Source organism: Schistocerca americana, chromosome 5, assembly GCF_021461395.2.
Source record: "Schistocerca americana isolate TAMUIC-IGC-003095 chromosome 5, iqSchAmer2.1, whole genome shotgun sequence".
NCBI classification, from domain to species: Eukaryota; Metazoa; Arthropoda; class Insecta; order Orthoptera; family Acrididae; genus Schistocerca; species Schistocerca americana.
In genome coordinates, this window is record NC_060123.1 from 335277050 (window position 1) to 335300911 (window position 23862).

A 23862-nucleotide genomic window follows, 5' to 3' on the forward strand; every position below is an offset into this window, starting at 1 on the left:
ACAGCGCTATTATTGGTCACATTTCCGTTAATTTTTCTTGGTCCATGTCGTTTTCCCCTATGTCAATAATATACTGTTCAAATCTGAAGTCAGTCTGTGCTGTGGTTCTCTTTCTGCAGCGTTTTGAAACTGGAACTTTTATTATAAATACCTTGTGTATGAGTAATGGAGAGTACCCTGTCTTCAGGAAAATGGGAACAGCAGGATGACGGGACGTGTTTGCATTTGACACCCACTATTTACAGAGAATATATCTTCCAATTGTCGACTCTGCGAGGGTACTTTCCTTTCACACAGCCTCCTAAGCAATAGCACACTTTCAATTGGCTACCCTTTCCCACGACTGCGCAGTTCCCAAGTAGCAGAAAACTTCCAACAAAACATGAATAGATGGCTATCATATATTTAAAAAGTAGCGTTTATTCATTGAATAAAGTAATTCTATACACACATTACATAATTAACTCACAAATGACAAGAGCATGATACGGCATGACGGGCCTATCATATACAAAGAAGAAAAACAAATGAAATGTTTCCTACCCACCGACTCATTCAAAGAATCATTTCGCTTGCAGTTGTAACAGAAAGCCCAGGAAGTCGTGTTATGCGAGAGTACCTGTCAACCCGTTAATATAGGCAGGACCAAGTGGAGAGGCACCGAATCGTGATTGCATAGACACCTGCGTCCAAGCAAATACTGTCGCAGAGAGAAGACTGCAGCTAATAATTTATTTTCGGAGAAGTTTTTTTCAGATGCTTAGGTCATAAGAATGCCTCTGTTGTCATTTATTCTGTTTAGCTCTTGCGGTATAACGCAGCTGAATCCCAGACACCGGGTTCAAGATGAACGAACGTGGATTCATAGTGAGCTCCCTAACGGTGCCGGCTCGAGGCTCGATGTTCAGCTGACTAAGCAAGCTAACCAGGCCGATTTTTGTCTGCATGATGCCGAACCGCATACCTGTAAAAGACGGAGATACAGTTAAAAACTTAAAAATACACCAGCTTGCTGGAGTCAGACTAACACACTTGTTCTCTCTCTCTCTCTCTCTCTCTCTCTCTCTCTCTCACTCACACACACACACACACACACACACACACACACACACACACGCAGGTATTTTTTTACAAGAACTTTTTTATTTTCATTCAGGCTTAGCATTTTCGTAACGCCAGAAAGCATAGAGTAAACTACGTGCAATAAACTTGAGGAAATTAAACACTATCCCAGCTTCAATTGGCTGACGGTGACATTAGTTTGATCCATCATCGCTCTTTGACCCTTCCACACTTCAACTAACATATTTTTTATACTAATATCACTTTTATTTCATTTTTGAACTAGTTTGTCTATTCTTCGCAGTGACGCCCTTGCACAGAAGGTTCTCGGAAGTCTGAGCATTTATGAATTAGTATTGGAGGTTTGAAATTATGCTTAATGGGGTGTATATATCAGTGAACGCAGTCACACATTATGTCAACTATTAGTTAAACGTTGTCACAGTCATACCACAAATACCTTTAAAAATGGTTGTTTCATTAAGGAAAAGTTCTCGGATGAACGGTCGGTTCGTCGTGTTAGACATGTTAGCTCATTTGAATTCGAAATTTTTCTATCATCAGGTACGCTGAGGGATCACATGATGATTGCTCTGCTGTCGATACTTGAGAAACGTCTGACACGACGAACAGCCTGTTCAATCTATAATTTTTCCTTCATAATATGTGCCGAAAAGACTGAAGAAATTTACGTTCAGTTTGTCCTTTCGCTTCCAAAGCTCTCCATAGCTTCTGAAGATACTGAATTGCTCTGTTACTGACGTGCCGACAAAGTGGACTAATTCCAAAACGAAATCTCTCCAGCAAATAAATGCAGAACCATCTCAACAAGCGGCTGACACATCGTGGATATGGAGTAACGGCCGAAAACGAATGAAAATATGCTTTCCAGTAACTATAAAAAAGGAAATGAAATGACAGGCATTAGCCTGTCCATCATTAACAGCTTTCCCTAGTAGTGGAGGTTGGTAATGTCCGCACGTGCGTTGGTAGGTGACTCAAAGGTAGACTATTGAAATGCTGCTAGTGAAAGATTTTTTCATCGTTAATGTTAAGCCAATGATGGTAGGAGAGGTGGTGACGTAGAGTTCCTGGTGGCCAGACTTTAGGTCAGTGACATGCGGCAGCCTCTCACAGGGTGTTGAATATGTACCACTGTTGACGGAGATCCGTCCCACGTACGGGACGCCAAACTTAGTGGGTCCCTTGTTGCTGCCCAAGGCAAGTAGCCTCTATTCCTCATCGATTTCCAACCTCTACCTTCCTTTTGTCCATAAAAACTGAAACACAGCTTTGACTTTGCAGTATCAATAACCAATGTTACTTCTAAATCAATTCTATCACTTTTTTTTTTTTTTTTGTCATCAGTCTACTGACTGGTTTGATGCGGCCCGCCACGAATTCCTTTCCTGTGCTAACCTCTTCATCTCAGAGTAGCACTTGCAACCTACGTCCTCAATTATTTGCTTGATGTATTCCAATCTCTGTCTTCCTCTACAGTTTTTGCCCTCTACAGCTCCCTCTAGTACCATGGAAGTCATTCCCTCATGTCTTAGCAGATGTCCTATCATCCTGTCCCTTCTCCTTATCAGTGTTTTCCACTTGTTCCTTTCCTCTCCGATTCTGCGTAGAACCTCCTCATTCCTTACCTTATCAGTCCACCTAATTTTCAACATTCGTCTATAGCACCACATCTCAAATGCTTCGATTCTCTTCTGTTGCGGTTTTCCCACAGTCCATGTTTCACTACCATACAATGCTGTACTCCAGACGTACATCCTCAGAAATTTCTTCCTCAAATTAAGGCCGGCATTTGATATTAGTAGACTTCTTTTGGCCAGAAATGCCTTTTTTGCCATAGCGAGTCTGCTTTTGATGTCCTTGCTCCGTCCGTCATTGGTTATTTTACTGCCTAGGTAGCAGAATTTCTTAACTTCATTGACTTCGTGACCATCAATCCTAATGTTAAGTTTCTCGCTGTTCTCATTTCTACTACTTCTTATTACCTTCGTCTTTCTCCGGTTTACTCTCAAACCATACTGTGTACTCATTACACTGTTCATTCCGTTCAGCAGATCATTTAATTCTTCTTCACTTTCACTCAGGATAGCAATGTCATCAGCGAATCGTATCATTGATATCCTTTCACCTTGTATTTTAATTCCACTCCTGAACCTTTCTTTTATTTCCATCATTGCTTCCTCGATGTACAGATTGAAGAGTAGGGGCGAAAGGCTACAGCCTTGTCTTACACCCTTATTAATACGAGCACTTCGTTCTTGATCGTCCACTCTTATTATTCCCTCTTGGTTGTTGTACATATTGTATATGACCCGTCTTTCCCTATAGCTTACCCCTACTTTTTTCAGAATCTCGAACAGCTTGCACCATTTTATATTGTCGAACGCTTTTTCCAGGTCGACGAATCCTATGAAAGTGTATTGATTTTTCTTTAGCCTTGCTTCCATTATTAGCCATAACGTCAGAATTGCCTCTCTCGTCCTAAAGCCAAACTGATCGTCACCTAGCGCATTCTCAATTTTCTTTTCCATTCTTCTGTATATTATTCTTGTAAGCAGCTTCGATGCATGAGCTGTTAAGCTGATTGTGCGATAATTCTCGCACTTGTCAGCTCTTGCCGTCTTCCGAATTGTGTGGATGATGCTTTTCCGAAAGTCAGATGGTATATCGCCAGACTCATATATTCTACACACCAACGTGAATGGTCGTTTTGTTGCCACTTCCCCCAATGATTTTAGAAATTCTGATGGAATGTTATCTATCCCTACTGTCTTATTTGACCGTAAGTCCTCCAAAGCTCTTTTAAATTCCGATTCTAATACTGGATCCCCTATCTCTTCTAAATCGACTCCTGTTTCTTCTTCTATCACGTCAGACAAAACTTCACCCTCATAGAGGCTTTCAATGTATTCTTTCCACCTATCTGCTCTCTCCTCTGCATTTAACAGTGGAATTCCCGTTGCACTCTTAATGTTACCACCGTTGCTTTTAATGTCACCAAAGGTTGTTTTGACTTTCCTGTATGCTGAGTCCGTCCTTCCGACAATCATATCTTTTTCGATGTCTTCACATTTTTCCTGCAGCCATTTCGTCTTAGCTTCCCTGCACTTCCTATTTATTTCATTCCTCAGCGACTTGTATTTCTGTATTCCTGATTTTCCCGGAACATGTTTGTACTTCCTCCTTTCATCAATCAACTGAAGTATTTCTTCTGTTACCCATGGTTTCTTCGCAGCTACCTTCTATGTACCTAATTTTTCCTTCCCAACTTCTGTGATAGCCCTTTTTAGAGATGTCCATTCCTCTTCAACTGTACTGCCTCTGCGCTATTCCTTATTGCTGTATCTATAGCGTTAGACAACTTCAAACGTATCTCGTCATTCCTTAGTACTTCCGTATCCCACTTCTTTGTGTATTGATTCTTCCTGATTAATGTCTTGAACTTCAGCCTACTCTTCATCACTACTATATTGTGATCTGAGTCTATATCTGCTCCTGGGTACGCCTTACAATCCAGTATCTGATTTCGGAATCTCTGTCTGACCATGATGTAATCTAATTGAATTCTTCCCTTATCTCCCAGCCTTTTCCAAGTATACCTCCTCCTCTTGTGATTCTTGAACAGGGTATTCGCTATTACTAGCTGAAGCTTGTTACAGAACTCAATTAGTGTTTCTCCTCTTTCATTCCTTGTCCCAAGCCCATATTCTCCTGTAACCTTTTCTTCTACTCCTTCCCCTACAACTTCATTCCAGTCGCCCATGACTATTAGATTTTCGTCCCCCTTTACATATTGCATTACCCTTTCAATATCCTCATACACCTTCTCTATCTGTTCATCTTCAGCTTGCGACGTCGGCATGTATACCTGAACTATCGTTGTCGGTGTTGGTCTGCTGTCGATTCTGATTAGAACAACCCGGTCACTGAACTGTTCACAGTAACACACCCTCTGCCCTACCTTCCTATTCATAACTAATCCTACACCTGTTATACCATTTTCTGCTGCTGTTGATATTACCTGATACTCATCTGACCAGAAATCCTTGTCTTCCTTCCACTTCACTTCACTGACCCCTACTATATCTAGATTGAGCCTTTGCATTTCCCTTTTCAGATTTTCTAGTTTCCCTACCACGTTCAAGCTTCTGACATTCCATGCCCCGACTCGTAGAACGTTATCCTTTCGTTGATTATTCAATCTTTTTCGCATGGTAACCTCCCCCTTGGCAGTCCCCTCCCGGAGATCCGAATGGGGGACTATTCCGGAATCATTTGCCAATGGAGAGATCATCATGACACTTCAATTACAGGCCACATGTCCTGTGAATACACGTTACGTGTCTTTAATGCAGTGGTTTCCATTGGCTTCTGCATCCTCATGTCGTTGATCATTGCTGATTCTTCCGCCTTTAGGGGCAATTTCCCACCCCTAGGACAAGAGAGCGCCCTGAACCTCTATCCGCTCCTCCGCCCTCTTTGACAAGGCCGTTGGCAGAATGAGGCTGACTTCTTATGCTTCGGCCGCCAATGCTGATTATTTATCAAAATTTAGGCAGTGGCGGGGATCGAACCCGGGACCGAAGACGTTTTGATTATGAAACAAACACGCTACCCCTAGACCACGGGTACTATCCCACATACTGCGCAATAAAACTATTTGAAAAATAAGACGATTTCTGTAATGCTTATCAAGCAAATAAGAGAATTTGGGAGTTTTCCCTCCAACAAATACAAGATTCAGACACATCTTTGACTAGAAAGTGCCAGGTACCGCTTTGAGCTGTCACGCTCAGTTGCCCAGAAGATGACTGTGTTACACTGCGGTTCTTTCGATAATGAATATAGGTGAACTTATATAATTGTTAAGGTATTGTACTGGAACTAAGTTTCGTTGGAATATGACAATACGTTACAAAACACAGTCTTATTGGATGTTCATCAGACTTGAAAACCGGCTCAACCAGTCCGTTAGGGTTTCATCCATTAGGGAGTGATCAACAGTAAGGAATGGAATACCCGAACCACTGCAGAACTTCCGTTTGCCACATACAAAACGCATTGCCAAAGGGAAGTCAGCTGCTAGGAAAAAATTCTAGCGTCAGTCGGTTCTAATCACGGACCTCTGGCTTTATACTCGACACTGCTCGACAATGGCCCATTTAAAGGAACAATGACTTGATAAAATACAAGACATGGGACTTGAAAGGGGACATTTATAGTACATACGCATACAAAGCAAAATTGTCACATGTCTCACTTTAACTGCAAGATTAATTCATGTTAGGCAAATTAAAATTGTACATAAGCTCCCCAGATAAAATGTTACTCGCCGCACTAAAATAGCATACTTGTTTTGGAGCGCTGCAGATGATGTAGAACTGGTAATATTCTGCGACTGCTACCTTCTATTATACGCGCAAAGTTGACACTCGGCGTGGTAGCTGATGGGAGCGACTGTAAAGGCATTTCCCATTTACTGTCGCTCCCATCAGCCAGCGCGCCAAGTGTCAACTTTATTTGCGCGACTAATACCGCTGACGTAACTTGTCAATGATGTAATGCGTGTTTGTCGGGGAAAGCGAGATTGTGAGACTCGGTTATGTGGAACCAGCGTAAGAAGATGCATCAACGTGAAAACGCGACTTAACGGAATATACGAAGCGTGTGAGAAAAGCAATGATACTGAAAACACTGCGAGCGATCTGGCAATGCTGCGTTAATCTACGTGTGTAGACCTGTGTTCATCTCTTCCAGATACACAGTTCGAGTTTCAGTTCCGTACAGCCATAACGTGATTTTTGAGACCTCCATCAAAGAACTTGTTTTCGTTGTGTGTTACGAAAATGAAACTGCGGAATTTAGAGCAACGTTAGGCCATCAAATTTTGTGTTACAATTGGGGAATCCGCGAGTGTCACCTTCTAAAAGTTGAAATAGGCCTATGGCGAACATTCCTTATGAAGTTTTTCGCTGGCACAAATCATTTCTGGAAGGCCGAATACACGTTGAAGATGAACTTCGCTCAGGGAGACCTTCAACTTAACATCGAACGTGTGCGTGCTCTTGCGAGATCGGACAGACGTTTAACAATGAGGATGATGTGTGACATCTTGAACTTAAACACTTTCACCTTACATCAAATTTTGACCGACGTTTTGCACATTCGAAAGGTTTGTGTCAAAATGGTGCTGAGAGACCTCATAACTGAGCAAAAGGACAATCGAAGAAACATGTACATTCTTGAGAGGATTACCATTGACCTCGAATGGTTCAGGCGCCTGTTCAAAAGGGATGAATCCTGGATTTTTTAGTACGATCCTGAGGCAAGCGGCAAGGTGAGGGTTGGCACGCTGAGACGTCTCCTCAACCGAAAAAAGTTGGAATAAGCAAATGAAATATCAGAACACCGCTGATTTGCTTTTTTGACAGTATTGGTATCGTGCATAAAGAATTTGCTCCTTCACGATAAACTGTCAATCAAGTGTTTTACATAGATGTCTTTGTAAGGTTCAGGAAAACAGTGAATCGCGTGAGACCAGACATTGCAGACAAGTAGATACTGTGTCATGACAACGCTTGATTTCACACGGTCACTTCCGTCACGGAATTTTTGACCTCAAATGACATTGCTGGTCTTCCACATCCCCCTGTTTACCTGATATGAGTCTTCGTAACTTTCGTATTTTCCTAAAATTGAAAGATGTCTTAAAAGGACGACATTTTGGAACTCTGGAGAACATTGAAAAGAATGTGACCGACATGTAGGTCCTACCAGTTGAAGCCTTTCAATGCTGCTGCCAAGACTGTGAAAAACGATTCCCCCGGTGTATAGCTGCCGAAGCTATTGAAGGGGACGATGTTGTTGTCTGAAAAAAAAAGTGATAAAAACTTTGGTAGATAAATTTGTCTCATCACTTCACACACCTCGTAAAACTGTTATCGTGTTCGAACGTGCCGTTGACCACACCAAGAATGAAGCTACCTGATTTGTTAGCGTATTATCGCGGGCTATCCATCGTGTATACAATGAATAGCGTATCAGTCGCAACCACGTAACTCAGCGTAGGCACAGTGGTCGGCAATATATGCTAACCGACAGGAAAACGTGTGTCACGCTCTGCCGATGACAATCGATTTCAAATTCGGTAGAAACTGCTCCTTTCAGTGAACGCAGGCCTCTCTGAACCAGTTTCCGAGTAGTCACTGCGGAGGGAACGGCATGCAGTGAACATTTGGAGACGGGTAATTGACTAAAGCCCATTGCTAATAGCGCCAAATAAAGCTGCACGTCTTCATTGGCAAACAACTCTGTAGATGACTGAAGGCGTTTAGTGAGGTTCGAGGGTTCACGATTTAGCCTGTTTTGAACGCAGCGAAGGCCCAATGAGACGTTTCAACCCTCGGTGCGTGTGTGGTGCAGCTCAGGTCTGAGGTGGTTTCGTGACGTTTTGAAAATGTTTTTCGTTCCATGATTCGTTCACGTTGTCACGAACATGAACCAGGCTGCTTATTTCAACACTCTCAGTGAACAAATGTTACCTTTTTTCCACGTTTTCATTAACAGTGTTCTATGTACACACTCACCTTCCAAGATGACAATAGCCCAGTTCACAGAGCTGCACGCATACGTTCATGGTTTGCAAGACACTCAAGCATCCTATCGCACCTCGAGTGATTCGCTAAATCACCCAATTTTCGTCCCATAGCAAATTTCTAGGACGGTCTGAAACAGCCGATCAGAAGTAACAGTCAACTGCCTTGCAGTTTGATGACTCTAATGGGATGGGAAAATCCGGCCGGTTGAAACCAATACTGGTATTTTAGTTCTGAATAACTGGTATTTTCGGTATTTGTTTCGTCTCGTTTATAAAATGTGTTTTTTTTATTTTTGCTGGTAACAGAGTAAAAAAAACGAAATATCATTTAGCTATAGCAGCATTGCTAATTTTTTTGTTTTTAAAACGAGTATCTTGTATTTGTAAAATTTGCATTGGTTTTAAATGTTCCATTTTTATAGAAAATGGGAAAAGCAATCAGTGCTAGTTAAATAACAATGCCGACAGAAACAAGCAACAAACACAGGGCATGAGAACTGGTACAGCAATGCTCAGACAGTAATGTCGCTATTGCCGCGTGTCCTGGCTTAAGGCACGCGTGTATGTGCAGTGATTTCTTGCTGTCGTCAAGAGCTCTCCGTTGTTTTGTAGATTGCCACCAACACTAGCCTGGAAATATTTTTACGAAGTGGCGTGGCGGTGAAGTACAACGCTTCATTTCCTTGTAAGAGTCTGTCATTCTATGAAATAATAAAATAGGAAGGAAAGAATAGTGATAGTAGTAAATTAAAAACTTAACAGCAGTTCATTCACAGTACACAATAAAAATAGAAAGTAACTCATCTGCTGTCTGTGTCTACACAATATATCCTTATCAGCTTGTAGCTCTTCAAAACGGGCAAATAAACACAAAAAACAGAATTCTCCAACCTCATTTTAACCATTTGGCACCGACTATTCGTAATGGGCAAATGGAGGTCTGCCACCTGATTAGAACATGATTTTGGAGCAGAGTTTCGAAACATTACAATCAATAGGAGAATACTGGTGATTTTTTAATAGTATTCAACCGCTTACCACTATTCAAGAAAAGCAGCAGTAATTTCTAAGAATGATTGCCTATCGAAGTCGCGGGGTCCAAACGATACATATGGAACATGCGATCCTAAATCGATCATGCGACTCTAGTGGCGGGAGTTATGATCAGGTATTTGTGATCGTCATTTTTATCAGTTTTCTATCGTTTTCTTAGTTGCTCTATATTACATACCTCCGCAAATTATTTGTGAGTTGGTAGGGAAACCCAGACGATTTGTGTAGCTAGTGAGTGGGACGTCTGGTGTTCCTGACGTTTCTTCGGCGGATTTTCTCACATGGAAAAATCTAATTCCAAGCTTATTCAGCGTAGAAAACTGTTTCACTTTTTGTCGCAAATATGGAGTACTACCGGACGAGAAAAGGAGGGACTGAGTAGACTGGTGGTGCGAAGTGTGTAAAACTTCGTAAGACGAGTTTCGATGCTGAACTATCGTTACAATTTCATTGCGCACAGTGCGGAAAACGAACGAGTATCAGGAAGAATACATGGTTCGACTCTTCCAAATTATCCATTCAGACCAGCGTAATTCTTCTATCTTGCTGGATTCGAGACTACACCCTGCAAGCAACAGCATCGGAACTGACTTACCTGCTAATATTGTGTGCGACTATTACGGGTTTTGCTGAGAATTGTTATGTGCCAGTGAAGAATGACAGTGTACCGATTGGTGGAACGAGTAAAGTTGTTGAAGTGCACGAATCTCGCATAGCAAGAAGGAAGAACCAGAGAGGACGACCTTCAAAGAGTGAAATCGATCATATTTGGGTATTCGGTGGAATAGAACGGGAGTCCCGGAAGTGTTTCGTTGGCAGAGTATTGTTCAGAGATATGGTCACTTTAGTGCGGCTGATAAAGCACTGCATACTGCCTGATAAGTCATTACAGACGGTTTTCCGTCCTACTAGACACTCAAAGCAGAAGGATTCTACCACGAGTTCATCAACCACTCTGTAGAGTTCGTGTCTTCGGATGACCCCAGTGTGCACACGCAGGACATCGACCGGCTATGGAAATCTGTCAAGTCTTCCATTACAAGTGAAGGGCACCCAGGACAAAGAAACGAACTGTAGTTGTTTCAGTACCTCTACTTCCACAGCTTGCGTTTGCGGGGAAAAGTTAACACATGTGACAATATACCCATATTCTTGCGTGAAATTGGCAGAGTTTACCCAGGCTATGGCAAAAAGGTAATTGTTCCCATAGCGTACACATCACACGGACTTTCACATGAGGATAACACCGACGACGAGTAAGGTAAGTCGTCTCTTTGCAATTACAAGTATTTTTGTAACGCTCTTCTTTTGTCGTTGCTGTAGTGATCGATTTAGGATCGCACGTTCGATATGCATCATTTGGACCCCGCGACTTCGATAGACAGCCGGCCGGTGTGGCCGAGCGGTGCTAGGCGCTTCAGTCTGGAACCGCGCGACCGTTACGGTCGCAGGTTCGAATCCTGCCTCGGGCATGGATGTGTGTGATGTCCTTAGGTTAGTTAGGTTCTAAGTTCTAGGGGACTGATGACCTCAGATGTTAAGTCCCATAGTGCTCAGAGCCGTTTTAAGCTTCGATAGACAATCATTGTAGGAAATTACCAAAGCAGCGAACGGTGGACGGTCTGTGTTATCTTTTATTCTCCTATTAAATTTAATATTTTGATTCTGTGTATCTTGAAACTGAGAGAGCCAAAATTTTTCAATCTCTGTTCAATTACCACATTTATTGCAGAAAATAAATTATTAAAGAAATCGAAAATCATTTATTTGAGAAACCGATATTTTGAGCGGTTTTAATAGTCAGGTTAAAGTGACTGGGAAAAAACGATATAACCGAAAACCGGTTCTTTCAGCGGTAATAGCCTTCCCTAAACTCTGCAGGGTTTAATCACCAGGCGTGAGAGACTTATGCTGAAAATAGAATATCTATAGAAACTCGTGGGCTTCCTCTCTCACCGAATTGATATCATTATCAAGGGTAATTGCGCACGGTATTAATGTGGCGTCTTCTGATAGTGACTAACTTTTACGGTGTATTTATTTTACAGACAGTAGACGTTCGGTTGAGAAAGTCAGTGAAAAAGAGTATGTTTCGCTAAAATTATGGACTTACCGATACAAGCTCGTGGTCCATCGCCGAACGGCAGATACACGCAGCTGGGCCTCTTGCTCTTCTCTTCTTCCGAGAAGCGCTCTGGGTCGAAGCGTTCCGGGTGCGGGAAGTACTGCGGGTCGTACTGCATCGCCATGACGGGGAAGAAGACGGCGACGCCCTTCTCCAGCGTCCAGTTGGTGCCCGGCACGCTGTACGGCTGCGTCACCTCGCGGTTCAGCAGCGGCACCGGAGGGTACTTCCGCAGCGTCTCTGAAAGCCACAGCGATTGCCTCAGACTACCCAGCAACGTAGCTCGAATTTGATGTTTTAGTACTACATTGTGCGAGGAGTGTTCAGTAAATACACCAGTGGCAAGACACAATCAATACCTTCACTACGCGATAAAAACGGTGAAGACACTGATGACAGTGCCACTAAAGCAGAGTTATTAAACACGGTTTTCCGAAACTCCTTCTCCAAAGAAGACGAAGTATATATTCCTGAATTCCAATCAAGAACAACTGCCAAGATGAGAAACACAGAAGCAGATATCCTCGGAGTAACGAAGCAGCTTAAATCACTTCATAAAGGCAAGGCCTCCTGTCCAGATTGTATACCAGTCAGGTTCCTCTCAGAGTATGCTGATAAATTAGCTCCATATTTAGCAATTATAAACAACCACTCGCTCACAGAAAGATCCGTACCTAAAGTCCGGAAAACTGCTCAAGTCACACCAGTACCCAAAAAGGGAAGTAGGAGTAATCCTCTGAATTACAGGCCTTTATCACTAACGTCGATTTGCAGTAGGGTTTTGGAAAATATATACTGTGTTCGAACATTATGAATTACCTCGAAGAAAAAAATTTATTGAAACATAGTCAGAACGGTTTCAGAAAATATCGTTCTTGTGAAACACAACTAGCTCTTTATACTCGTGAATTAATAAGCGCTATCAACAGAGGATGTCAAATTGATTCCATATTTTTAGATTTCCAGAAGGCTTTAGACACCGTTCCTCACAAGCGTCTTCTAACCAAACTGCGTGCCTACGGAGTATGGCCTCAGTTGTGCGACTGGATTCGTGATTTCCTATCAGAAAGGTCACAGTTCGTAGTAATAGACGGAAAGTCATCCATCGAGTAAAACAGAAGTAATATCCGGCGCTCCCCAAGGAAATGTTATAGGCCCTCTATTATTCCTGATCTATATTAACGACATAGGAGACAATCTGAGTAGCCGTCTTAGATTGTTTGCAAATGATGCTGTCATTTACCGTCTTGTAAAGTCATCACATGATCAAAACTACTTGCAAAATGATTTAGATAAGATATCTGTATGGTGCGAAAAGTGGCAATTGACCCTGAATAAGGAAAAGTGTGAAGTTATTCACATGAGTACTAAAAGACATCAGCTAAATTTCGATTATGCGATAAGTCACACAAATCTGAAGGATGTAAATTCAAGTAAATACTTAGGGATTACGATTACAAATAACCTAAATTGGAACGATCACATAAATAATATTGTATGTAGAGCAAATCAAAGACTGCAATTCATCGGCAAAACACTTAGACGGTGCAACAGGTCTACTGAAGAGACTGTTTACACCACGCTTGTCCGCCCTATTCTGGAGTATTGCTGTGCGGTGTGGGATCCGCATCAGGTGGGACTGACAGATGACATCGAAAAAGTACAAAGAAGGGCAGCTCGTTTTGTATTAGGGGAGATAGTGTCACAGACATGATACGTGAATTGGAGTGGCAATCATTAAAACAAAGACGTTTTTCGTTGCGACAGGTTCTCATGCGAAAACATTCTGTTGGCACCCACCTACATAGGGAGAAATGATCATCACGATAAAATAAGAGAAATCAGGGCTTGCACAGAAAAATTTAAGAGCTCGTTTTTCCCACGTGCCGTTCGAGAGTGGAACGGTAGAGAGACAGTTTGTAGGTGATCCATTGAAGCCTCTGCCAGGCACTTTATTGTGAATAGCAGAGTAATTACTTAGATGTAGATGTAGATGAAGATGAAGTAATGCGACACATTTTTTCCTAGGACACTTTCTGTTAAAAAAAAAAAAGGCGGAATTGCTGGGACGTCGTGGAATATTCCCGGTACAGCCCGCATATTTTCATCAAGTTCCGATAGTTGGCGGCACTATACGTAGCCTTCAAAATAGCACATGGAATGAAGGTACTTTGCAAATAGAGAGCTACCTTTGAGTTTCTTTTGGAGTTAAACCATAACATCGCAGATATTCATAGGCGCTTGTAGATTGTCTGCGGAGACGGGGGCAGTGAACAAAAGCACGGTGAGTCGTCGGGCGAGGCATCTGTGATCACAACAAGGTCGCGCAAATCTGTCCGATCTCCTGCATGTCGACCGACCGGACATTGTTGTGACTCCTGTCATGCTGGAACTTGCGGATACTCTCATTCGAGGTACCCGACGGGTTACAACCAAACACCTCGCCGCTCAACTCGACTACTCTGTTGATAGTGCCGACACGCTCGTCTACCAGTTTGGGTACTCAAAGGTTTCGTGACCTCCCCTTCTCTCTTTGCTCCGTTTCTTTCGCTGATCTTTCCCCTTCTTTCTTCCTTCTTCGTACCGCGGCTGTATCTCAGAGTTTTCAATGCAGAAATGTAGTGAGAAGGGGGCACATGGGTGTGGTGGTTCACGATATCGTAGTGCTGTGAGAGAGCGTCACTCGTGCCTCTGGTTTGAGAAGACCGATGACCGAAGTATGATCATTTCTCAAAAGAAAAAAACGTATGTGCCATCTTTTATTTTAAAACTATAAATAGTAGCGTAGCTAGTACTACCTATCGTTCTACTAAACTGAATGAGCGCGACACCACTGATGAAGTGTCAACCACGAAAGAAGTTTATTAATATCAGTTATCTGAAATAAAAAAAAGACTCGTCCAATCCAGAAGTCACTCACAGTTAGAGTAATTAGTTTCTGATGTGTGTGTAGTGGTCATTGAGACTTAAAAGATCGTTTCAGTAATTCTGTCACTATCCGTTTATGAGTTGCTAAGCAACGTATCAACAAGCTGGCTATGCAATGATTAATATTTGTCGTATCTCGGCAGTGAATCGCTTCTCGCTTGGTTTAAGCATTAAGACGATTATAATGCCGCTTTGATAGTTATTATCAAGCTAATGTCCGTAAATTGCGGTTAATGTTACTGAATCACACACGCGACGATAACGCCCGATATCCAGCCGCGTATCTTAAACTCCTCACCGATATTTGAGAATTTGCGCGCGATTTGTTTGCTCCAAAGTCGGGCCGTGGTTGCCTAGAATAATTTTTAAATCAACTCCGGGTTGTAAATTGACAATTCTATGCCCATTCATGAAAGTTGCAGCAGATCCGCACTCGACGACTACTTTATCGCGCACTCGAGCAACACGGAAGTTTTTGTTCTTACAAAGAGAAAACATATCATGCATAATGCAACAACGTGATTTGCTATGTCAAAACATGTTTATATCTATCTCATTAAAACTCATTACCTATCAAATGTCGTACATAATTAAATTCACTACTCTGTAAATAATCAATAAAATTTAGAAATGAATGATATGTATAAAATAAATCTCAAGTCGGTATGACGTCATGGGTCACTACTGGTTTCGACTCCCCTACACGCACGTGACGCAAAGTAGATCTGACTATATAGGACATGCTCATGTAATGTTACAGTGTGTGCCAACTGGTCTGTTCGCCGCCTAACAGAAGGCCATAAAGAGCAACGAGGGACCACCCGCAAGAAACTGCTTGACTAACATCGTCACAGGCTATGAAAAAACATGAGTTCATCACTTCGGACCGGAAACAAAATGGCAATCCATGGTGTGGCGCCACACCACCTCTCCACTGAAGCAAAGGTTCAGTGCTGCACCCCCATCCGGTAAAGTCGTGGCGACGGTCTACTGGGATTCTGGAGGGCTCATTCTGTTTGTCCTCCCTCATGGGAGCAACAGTCAGCTCTGAAGCGCATTGTGCTAACCTCAGGATACTGAAGAACCGACTTCAGCATGTAAATGGTCCCAAAAATGCAAACGAACTTCTCGTTCTGCATGACAATGCAACGAGGCACACAAGTCTGCGCGCCCGACAGGAGCTCACAAAAGTTGATTGGTCTACTCTTCATTATCCACGCCGGCCGCAGTGGCCGAGCGGTTCTAGGCGCTTCAGTCTGGAACTACGGTCGCAGGTTCGAATCCTGTCTCGGGCATCGATGTGTGTGATGTCCTTAGGTTAGTTAGGTTTAAGTAGTTCTAAGTTCTAGGGGATTGATGACCTTAGAAGTTAAGTCACATAGTGCTCAGAGCCATTTGAACCATTTCATCATCCACCATATGGCCCGGATCTCGCACCTTCCGACTTCCATCTGTTTGGCCCTATGAAAAAAAGCGCTCCGAGTAAAGCAGTACGTGGATAATAGGGAGAGTATTGATCCTTCAAGACGTTCGCTCCGACGTCAACCAGCAAAATGGTGCCAATCGGGCATACAGGCCCATCCAGTAAGGTGGCGTAAGGCAACCGCATTGAACGAGGATTATATTGAGAAATATGGTTTTGTAGCCATAAGAGTAGGGAATAATATGGTGTATCTGAATGCTGAACAAAACCAACCTGTTTTCAGAATAAATGCTTTGCATTATTAATGGAACGCCCCTCATAATAGCCTCTCTACGCCATTCTGTTTTTCCGTATCACCTCTACCAATACTCCGCACTACCTCCTCCCCCCCTCCTACCAGTCATACAAAGTCAGCTGACATGTGCTCTGCAGATCATACTATTGGCATTCCGCCTTATGTACAAGCAAGCACCAACAATGTGCATGTGATACGCAACACGAAATCAGGAAAAATATGAAAAACAGCTTGGGTAATTCATAAACGATACCTTTCAGTCAGTTAATTCCCGAATGATGTTCGACACCTTGCCAAATTGTCGACTAATAATCATGGTGCTCCAGTTCACTGCCCTCTTGGGCGCAGAGCTAAAACATTGGTGCAGACAGAACATACCCATTTCAATCACAGAAACGTAAACTGTCAAAAATCTTTCATCTTCAAGCGTGTATACCTCCAGTGGAACGCATTTCCCGCCATATGTCCATATCACCTCCTTTGCATTTTATGTTATCAGGGTTCCTTACCTACAGTTTGTTCCCATTTAGCAAAATCTCTCTGGATACTCCGCAAGCCACTTTTCAGTGAGTGGTGAAGGGTAATTTCTACCAATATTAGCGATTCTGTCTTTCCGGTTCTCTAAATGTACCGTACAGGTTGTTGCGAGAACAACGTCACCTCTTTTCCAGACGTTCTCTTCCCTAAACCTTTCAGTTGTCGCCGTTTCTCGCTTCCTGTTTTTCATTGCTTCTTGTCCATCCAGTCTCCGTACTGCAGATTTTACCTTGCATTGCTTCACCTACAAAGTGTGTCCATGTTCTTGCTGCACTACCACTTTTTCTTCCACCAGAATTATCCACTGCCATACTCGTTTCGGCTATCTTCTGCCATCCATCCTTTCTAGACGCCCATACGAAAGTTGCCTTTTGTTTCAATTGTGTCTACAATAGTCTTATCAACTTCCGTTTTTCTTCGCATTTCTACTTTTGTTACGTGATCGAATCTTGATACTCCGCTACTCCTCCTCCAGTAGTCCGTTTCTATTGCAAGAGCCCTCAGCTTATCTCTTTAATTCATACGTCACAATACTTGCCGCATTTGTATGATATATTACTTTTTTGGTTTTGATTGTTACTTTTTTCTATAAGGCAGAATTTAACTGTGGGATTGTCTTCTTGCCTTGTCCACCTTAATTTTTTTTAATTTTTTCTGTACGTTTTTCACTAACTGACAATGATACCCCGAGGTATTCAAAAACTTTACATTCTTTTATCTTTAAATCACTTTCCAAATTCTCTGTCTACCACTGCAAGATATTCAGTTTTGAGCTTTGGGAACGTATGTTCCAAATCTTCAACATCTGTTGCAATAACCACCTGGTCGTCCGCAGAAAGTGATGTACACGACGTTTCTGTTCCACCTGAAATTCTCATGTCGAAGCACTTACCTTTCCATACTTGTAATGCCTGTTCCATACGTATTTTGAACAGAGTAGGGGCTAAAGCACATTCTTGTTGGAGTCCTGTGACAATGTAAATTCAGCGGATACCTGTTTATTAATCTTTATACAACTGATGGTCCTGTATAAAACTCTTTCACAGCTAATACATTAGTCTTACAGATACCACTAACATTCTCTCCCACAAGTTACTTAGCGGGATCATGTTGTATGCCTGGTGTAGATCCACTAATACCAAGTGGATATTCTGATTTCCAGCCAATCTCTTCTGTATTAAATTTAGTAAAGGAAGTATTACATCAGTGCAGGAGAGTTCAGATCGAAATCCCAGTTTGCTCTTCTGTTTCTACTACTTGCCCCTCTACCCGTTTCTTTAAGTATCTGCCATACAGTGTACTTACTAAAGGCACCACGATAATACGTTTAATTTTTAGATTCTCTTCGATCATTTTTTTTCATATATTTGAAGTAAAATAAGTTTTTTTTTTAATTCATGACTGATGTGATCGCCTTTTAAACATTTTTCAAAGACCCTTGCCAGAATCTAACAAAAAACTGTGGGTGCAACTTTTGTAAGCTTAGTATATGCACTGCCTGTTCCAGGGGTTTTACCAATCTGAAGTTTTACTGCATGGCGTGCTTCATAACGGCTTATTGCTGGCATCTCATAGATCCCTCACTTTCCTGCCCGAGTATCCTATAGCTTTCATGCTAAACTCTGTCTTGTCTCAACATTCCCTGAGAAAACCGCACCTAACGATCCACACGTATTGTGCTGATACCAGCCCGATCTCTATTTTGCGTTCTCATCACGTTGAGTATTTTCCAGGTGTTTTTGGTTCATGTATTGCGTTCATAATTTTATACTTCGTCACTTAATTTTTGCCAGTACTCATGTTTATTTTGTTTACTTTTTGATGGACTCTATTTTCCTTTTCTGATAGGTTTGTGACAGGTCAAAAAGTATTGTTAAAGTTTTAATTGTCGTCACGAATGTTAATTCGGCTTATTGTTGTATTAGCAATTTGGTCAGTTCATAGAGACACGTTGGAGAACTGAAATACATGTTAGTATAAGGTTTTCTTACATGTGTTTGTTTTTAAAAAATGTTTTAGCCTGGATGCTGTCAGATTTTCCTCCAGTACCAGCAAGCGAGCGACCAAAGACGGTGCGATTCAGCTCGTCGCCAGCAGTACCAGTCTGTGGCAAAGATTTTATCTAACAGGCGATGGCCACAGAAGCAAGAGCCGACGGCTGTAGAATTTAATGAACTGATTGTTGAAATTAATGGTTGCGCTGTACGTTTGTTTGCTGAATAGTTCCCAGTTGGTTTTAAGATGGGGCTATCGCCAGTGGGGCACTGGATCTTGAGCGGTTCGGTTGTATATAAGAGCTTATACAAGGTGGTGTTACGGCTGAAAGACTACCGGGTGAGCTGTCATATCGATAGTCACAGTTTAAGTACTCGGTTCATAAGAATAGCTTTTGAGTAAGTTTACAGTTGTTTTTCGAGGATTTTAGTATGTCGAACGTTAATACTATCAGTGGTTGTTCTACGGTGCACTGAATTCTGATCGTTGTTATTAAGTCAAGATCAACGGAAAGTCTCTGTAAGTGAATGTAAGTTTAACGGGTTGTAGGAAATGATTGATAGTTTACTACGATGTGCAGTAAATGCTCTATCTAGACCAGACATTGATAACTGGTGTTTAAGTTGCTCTACAATAAGTCGTCCTACTGGCTGGTTCTCTGCACGTTAACTAGTGCCTGTTTGTGCACTCCAAACAATTTGGGTTTTCCTGACATGCGGATGTATATGTAATTCGGTGATCAGCACACTCCGAAGGTGGGTGATTGCGATTTTGTCGGATGTATTGGCATACAATGAGGTAACAGTGCTATTGCCGTAATTGTGAATAGACAGATTATTGAATTCTCACTGAGCAGAGGGCTCAAACTCACTGAATTAATTTACAGACACTAGTATTTTTATAGTGAATTCCAGAATGGTGTTATTACAGCGGAAGCTGCCCGTTAATTGTTGTGACTTTCCCAGTAATCCGAAAGCCATATCAAACTGGGACCATTGGAGTAAACACGTGACAACGCTACTATTACCGCTAACTTTAAATGACGAGTTGCAATTAAAATAGGACATAATAGTGGGCCCACACAGGGCCAACAACTAAAGAGGCTAAATTTCGTTTTCCTTATATAATATAAGGCCAAAAATGTCGGTGGCACATAGGCTTTTTGTACTCTTTTTTTTATTACTATCGTTTCATATAGAGTTTACTTTTGCTGGCTCTCGTTCACACGAATCGTCGTCGTGCTGCTGAAATAGAGAACTCAATAAAGCCTAGATGATCAAAAATAAATTTGGAGTCCACGCTCTTTGATTGGAATCAGTGTAACTTCCCCTTCACGTTAACTGAAGCACCCAAGAGAAGAAAAGAAATAGCTTAAAATTTGAAAGAAACAGAAAGAGAATAGCAGAAATTGTAAAACAATAAAACATAAGGAAATAATATTTTATTAAATACACTAGTAGTTATCGAATGTTACGTTTTTTGCGAAAAATATCATGTATATTCTTTGTTCGAGAAATGTCAATTATCACGAATTAATTTATTATTTTACATCTACCATTAATAAAAGGAAGTTATGATATTATTATTATAGGTAAAGCGACTGATGATAGTAATCTTTATAACACTTCTGCTTTATAAAGGAAAGTGAATAGGAATTTACGTAAATTAATAACAAACAAATACAGAAATAAAGTCAGAGGCTATGGGCATATCACAGCAAAATATATCTCTGAGTATTGACGCCGTCGGTCACCGAGGAACGGGAGAACCTTTACCTTATGTGCATCGTAAGTAAAAATAAATACATAATCGATACGTTGTTATTTGCTGATTAGCGGCTTGTGTGCGTTTTGGGAACAGAAATCCAAGGACAGAGAATTTCCAGCTATTAGCAGAATTGTTTCGCCTAGTCATTGACGTGTACAGTCTCTTGTGGCTTCGGAATGTGTTAGTAAAACAAACTTATGATTTAACGGTCTAAGAAAGACGAGTTAGTGGTGAACATTAGGATTTTGATAATGTAACCAGTTTGAATTAATCTGTGTTACGTGGTAAGCTGAAGTCTATACCTTATAGTATAGAGACAGAAAGAGAGAGATTAATATGTTATTTTCTGGTTTACTTCGCTGAATGGTTTAGTACGTTTAATAAAATATTAGTCTGTTAGAGATAAGTCAACCTAACGCCAAACATTGCTTACATTTTATCGCTCCCTACATACTGACAACTTAATACGTTATCTGAGAATCTTTTAGAGTTATCTAAGAATCTTTCGATGGTCAGGTACGTTGGCGCGTTATGATTGTTAGCGTGTTATTTGATTAGAAAATTGTACTGGAAAGGCATAATATCGTGTCGTATCTACAGAGCACACCATCAGCAACTACGTACTCGCTTCATAAGCAAGGTGATTTTGATAACTGGTTAATTGCTCAAAAGAATGAGTAAAATATCTAGACGGAGTAACGCGAAGTTACGAGACTGTCGACCATCAACTTCTGGAAGGTCGGCCGTAAAACTTAAGTAATGGTTCAAATGGCTCTGAGCACTATGGGACTCAACTTCCGTGGTCATGAGTCCCCTAGAACTTAGAACTACTTAAACCTAACCAACCTAAGGACATCACACACCTTCTTGCCCGAGGCAGGATTCGAACCTGCGACCGTAGCGGTCGTGCTGTTCCAGACTGTAGCGCCTTTAACTGCTCGGCCACTCCGGCCGGCAAACTTAAGTAATAATTCGTATTCTTGTAGATGAATTCTTCCACCACTATTATCTGAATTACACGATCCATAGACGAACATTAACAGTATGAAAGTTTTTGCGCAAGTAGTACAAGTCAGCAACAGATGAGCATATCTTTAATAGCAAAAATGTGTACTTGTAACATTGGTTAACAGACACACACTTCTTCGTTTGCTTGTATCGTTTACTGCATAATGTTCCCCGCTATGTTTTCTAACGGACTTGGGCATATTTGCCCACCTGCACCAATTTATTGTCACAGTTTCGTGATCACAATCAATACAGTGACACACAGTTCGCATATCCATCGCAGCTTCAACGTTCTCGAAAAAAAAAAAAGTGTAAGAGTTCGAACACAGGATTCTTGTCCAAGAAAAGCTAGTTTCAGTGCCAAGCGATTTATGTTTGACTTCGCATTGTTCGTATACGTAGGCAAAGAACGATTTATTTTATCATACAGAGCTGGTGGCCCGTCTCTTACGTCAGCTTTACGATTACGTCCTATATTCCCAGTTAATGTTTATGGAGCACAATTCAGATAAGCGTTCACATTTCTGTTTTTCTCATTACATGTTGTTCCAAAGTCTGAAAAATGGATAAATGAACTACCAAAGTGGCCAGAGTGAGGTGCAGTTTCGCAAAAAAAGTTTTAAATGATTGAAAGTAACCAAGATAATTAAACGTATTACTGATCTACGGGAAAAAAAATTTTCCGAGCTCTCATAGCCGAATGAAGAGTGGAATGTGGACAAATGGAGTATTAGGCTGACCAGCGTGAGACTACCTTCGCTTACAAAAAAAATGGTTCAAATGGCTCTGAGCACTATAGGACTTAACATCTGTGGTCATCAGTCCCCTAGAACTTAGAACTACTTAAACCTAACTAACCTAAGGACATCACACACATCCATACCCGAGGCAGGATTCGAACCTGCGACCGTAGCGGTCACGCGGTTCCAGACTGTAGCGCCTAGAACCGCACGATCACACCGGCCGGCCTTCGCTTACACACACACACACACACACACACACACACACACAAACAAACAAGAAAATAAAATCTTGCAAGTAATCAGAGTGATTAAGGAAACTTTAATTGAGAGAAAACTGAAATATTTCATAAAAAGCTGCTGTGTAAATGAAGTGTCAAAAAGTTCATCTCTTCAAGACTTAACTATTTTGTACATAAAAAGTTATGTTGCTGGGATATTTAGCTGTCAATAACCAAAACTTCAAAAAAAAAATTATGAAAAAGTCGACCAGATGTTTAGTGTAATGCTTTGTACAAAAGTAAGACGTGGCTTTGAATGAAGCTCGAAATCATGCACAGCGAATGAAGTGGAGATTGAGAATTTAAAACTCAATGTTTAATTTACAATCATATAATTTTAAAGAGAACCATGCAGTCTCACTTTCGACACAAGATTTCGAACATCGTTCAAAGGTGCATCAAATGCTTTTCTGATCTATTTTATTTCTTACTTTTAGGTAATTGATTTGACCTATCTTTTGTCAAATTTTTTTTATTCGTGATAAATGGTTACTGATGACGTATAGTGCCAACCTTCTTTCTCAAGTTGCCCTGTCATGAGGCTGCTTTGCGGGAGGACTGTATTTCAAGTACTACGAGTACGTACAGAAACCTGTGTCTTCGAGTAGTCCCTAAAGACAGTGGTTGTTTTTGTAACTTCCGTTTAACGAAGACCGCTCGCTCTCAGGCCGTTGACTCGGTTCTGCTTGCTGCTACTACATTTGAATAATCAATTTGGCGAAGGTGATAGTCTTTCCTCAGTTCATAATCCATTTCAGTTTTCTGCTAAATCCTTCAAATTTGAGCAGTTACTCCGAACGCTTTCCTAGATTCTGGCCTGTGTACTGATGCTACTATTTTTATTATTTAATCAGTTCCTTTGGCACCTTAATATAATCAGTTATAAACGATCACTACGATATTTTTATTTTTCATACTAGCTGACGAACACGGCATTTTCCAGATATTCATTTCGCCAATTTTATATTAGATAAGAAAACAAAAAATGAACTGTGTTTGTAGTGTTCGTTTCCATTTATTCGCGAAATGA

The 23862-nt window shown here is 41.3% G+C and overlaps 1 protein-coding gene across 1 annotated transcript in view; it reads right to left on the reverse strand.

Moving 5' to 3' along the window:
- Nucleotides 1–400: 400 nt before the first annotated feature.
- LOC124615841 (probable cytochrome P450 6a14) overlaps nucleotides 401–23862 on the reverse strand; it is a 93666-nt gene continuing 70204 nt past the window's right edge. The window contains exons 6-7 of the mRNA XM_047143993.1: nucleotides 11847–12098; nucleotides 401–964 (exon numbers count right to left, since the gene is read on the reverse strand). Of these exons, the coding sequence (XP_046999949.1) occupies nucleotides 786–964; nucleotides 11847–12098 (431 nt within the window). The 3' untranslated portion in view covers nucleotides 401–785. The remainder of the gene's footprint in view (nucleotides 965–11846; nucleotides 12099–23862) is intronic.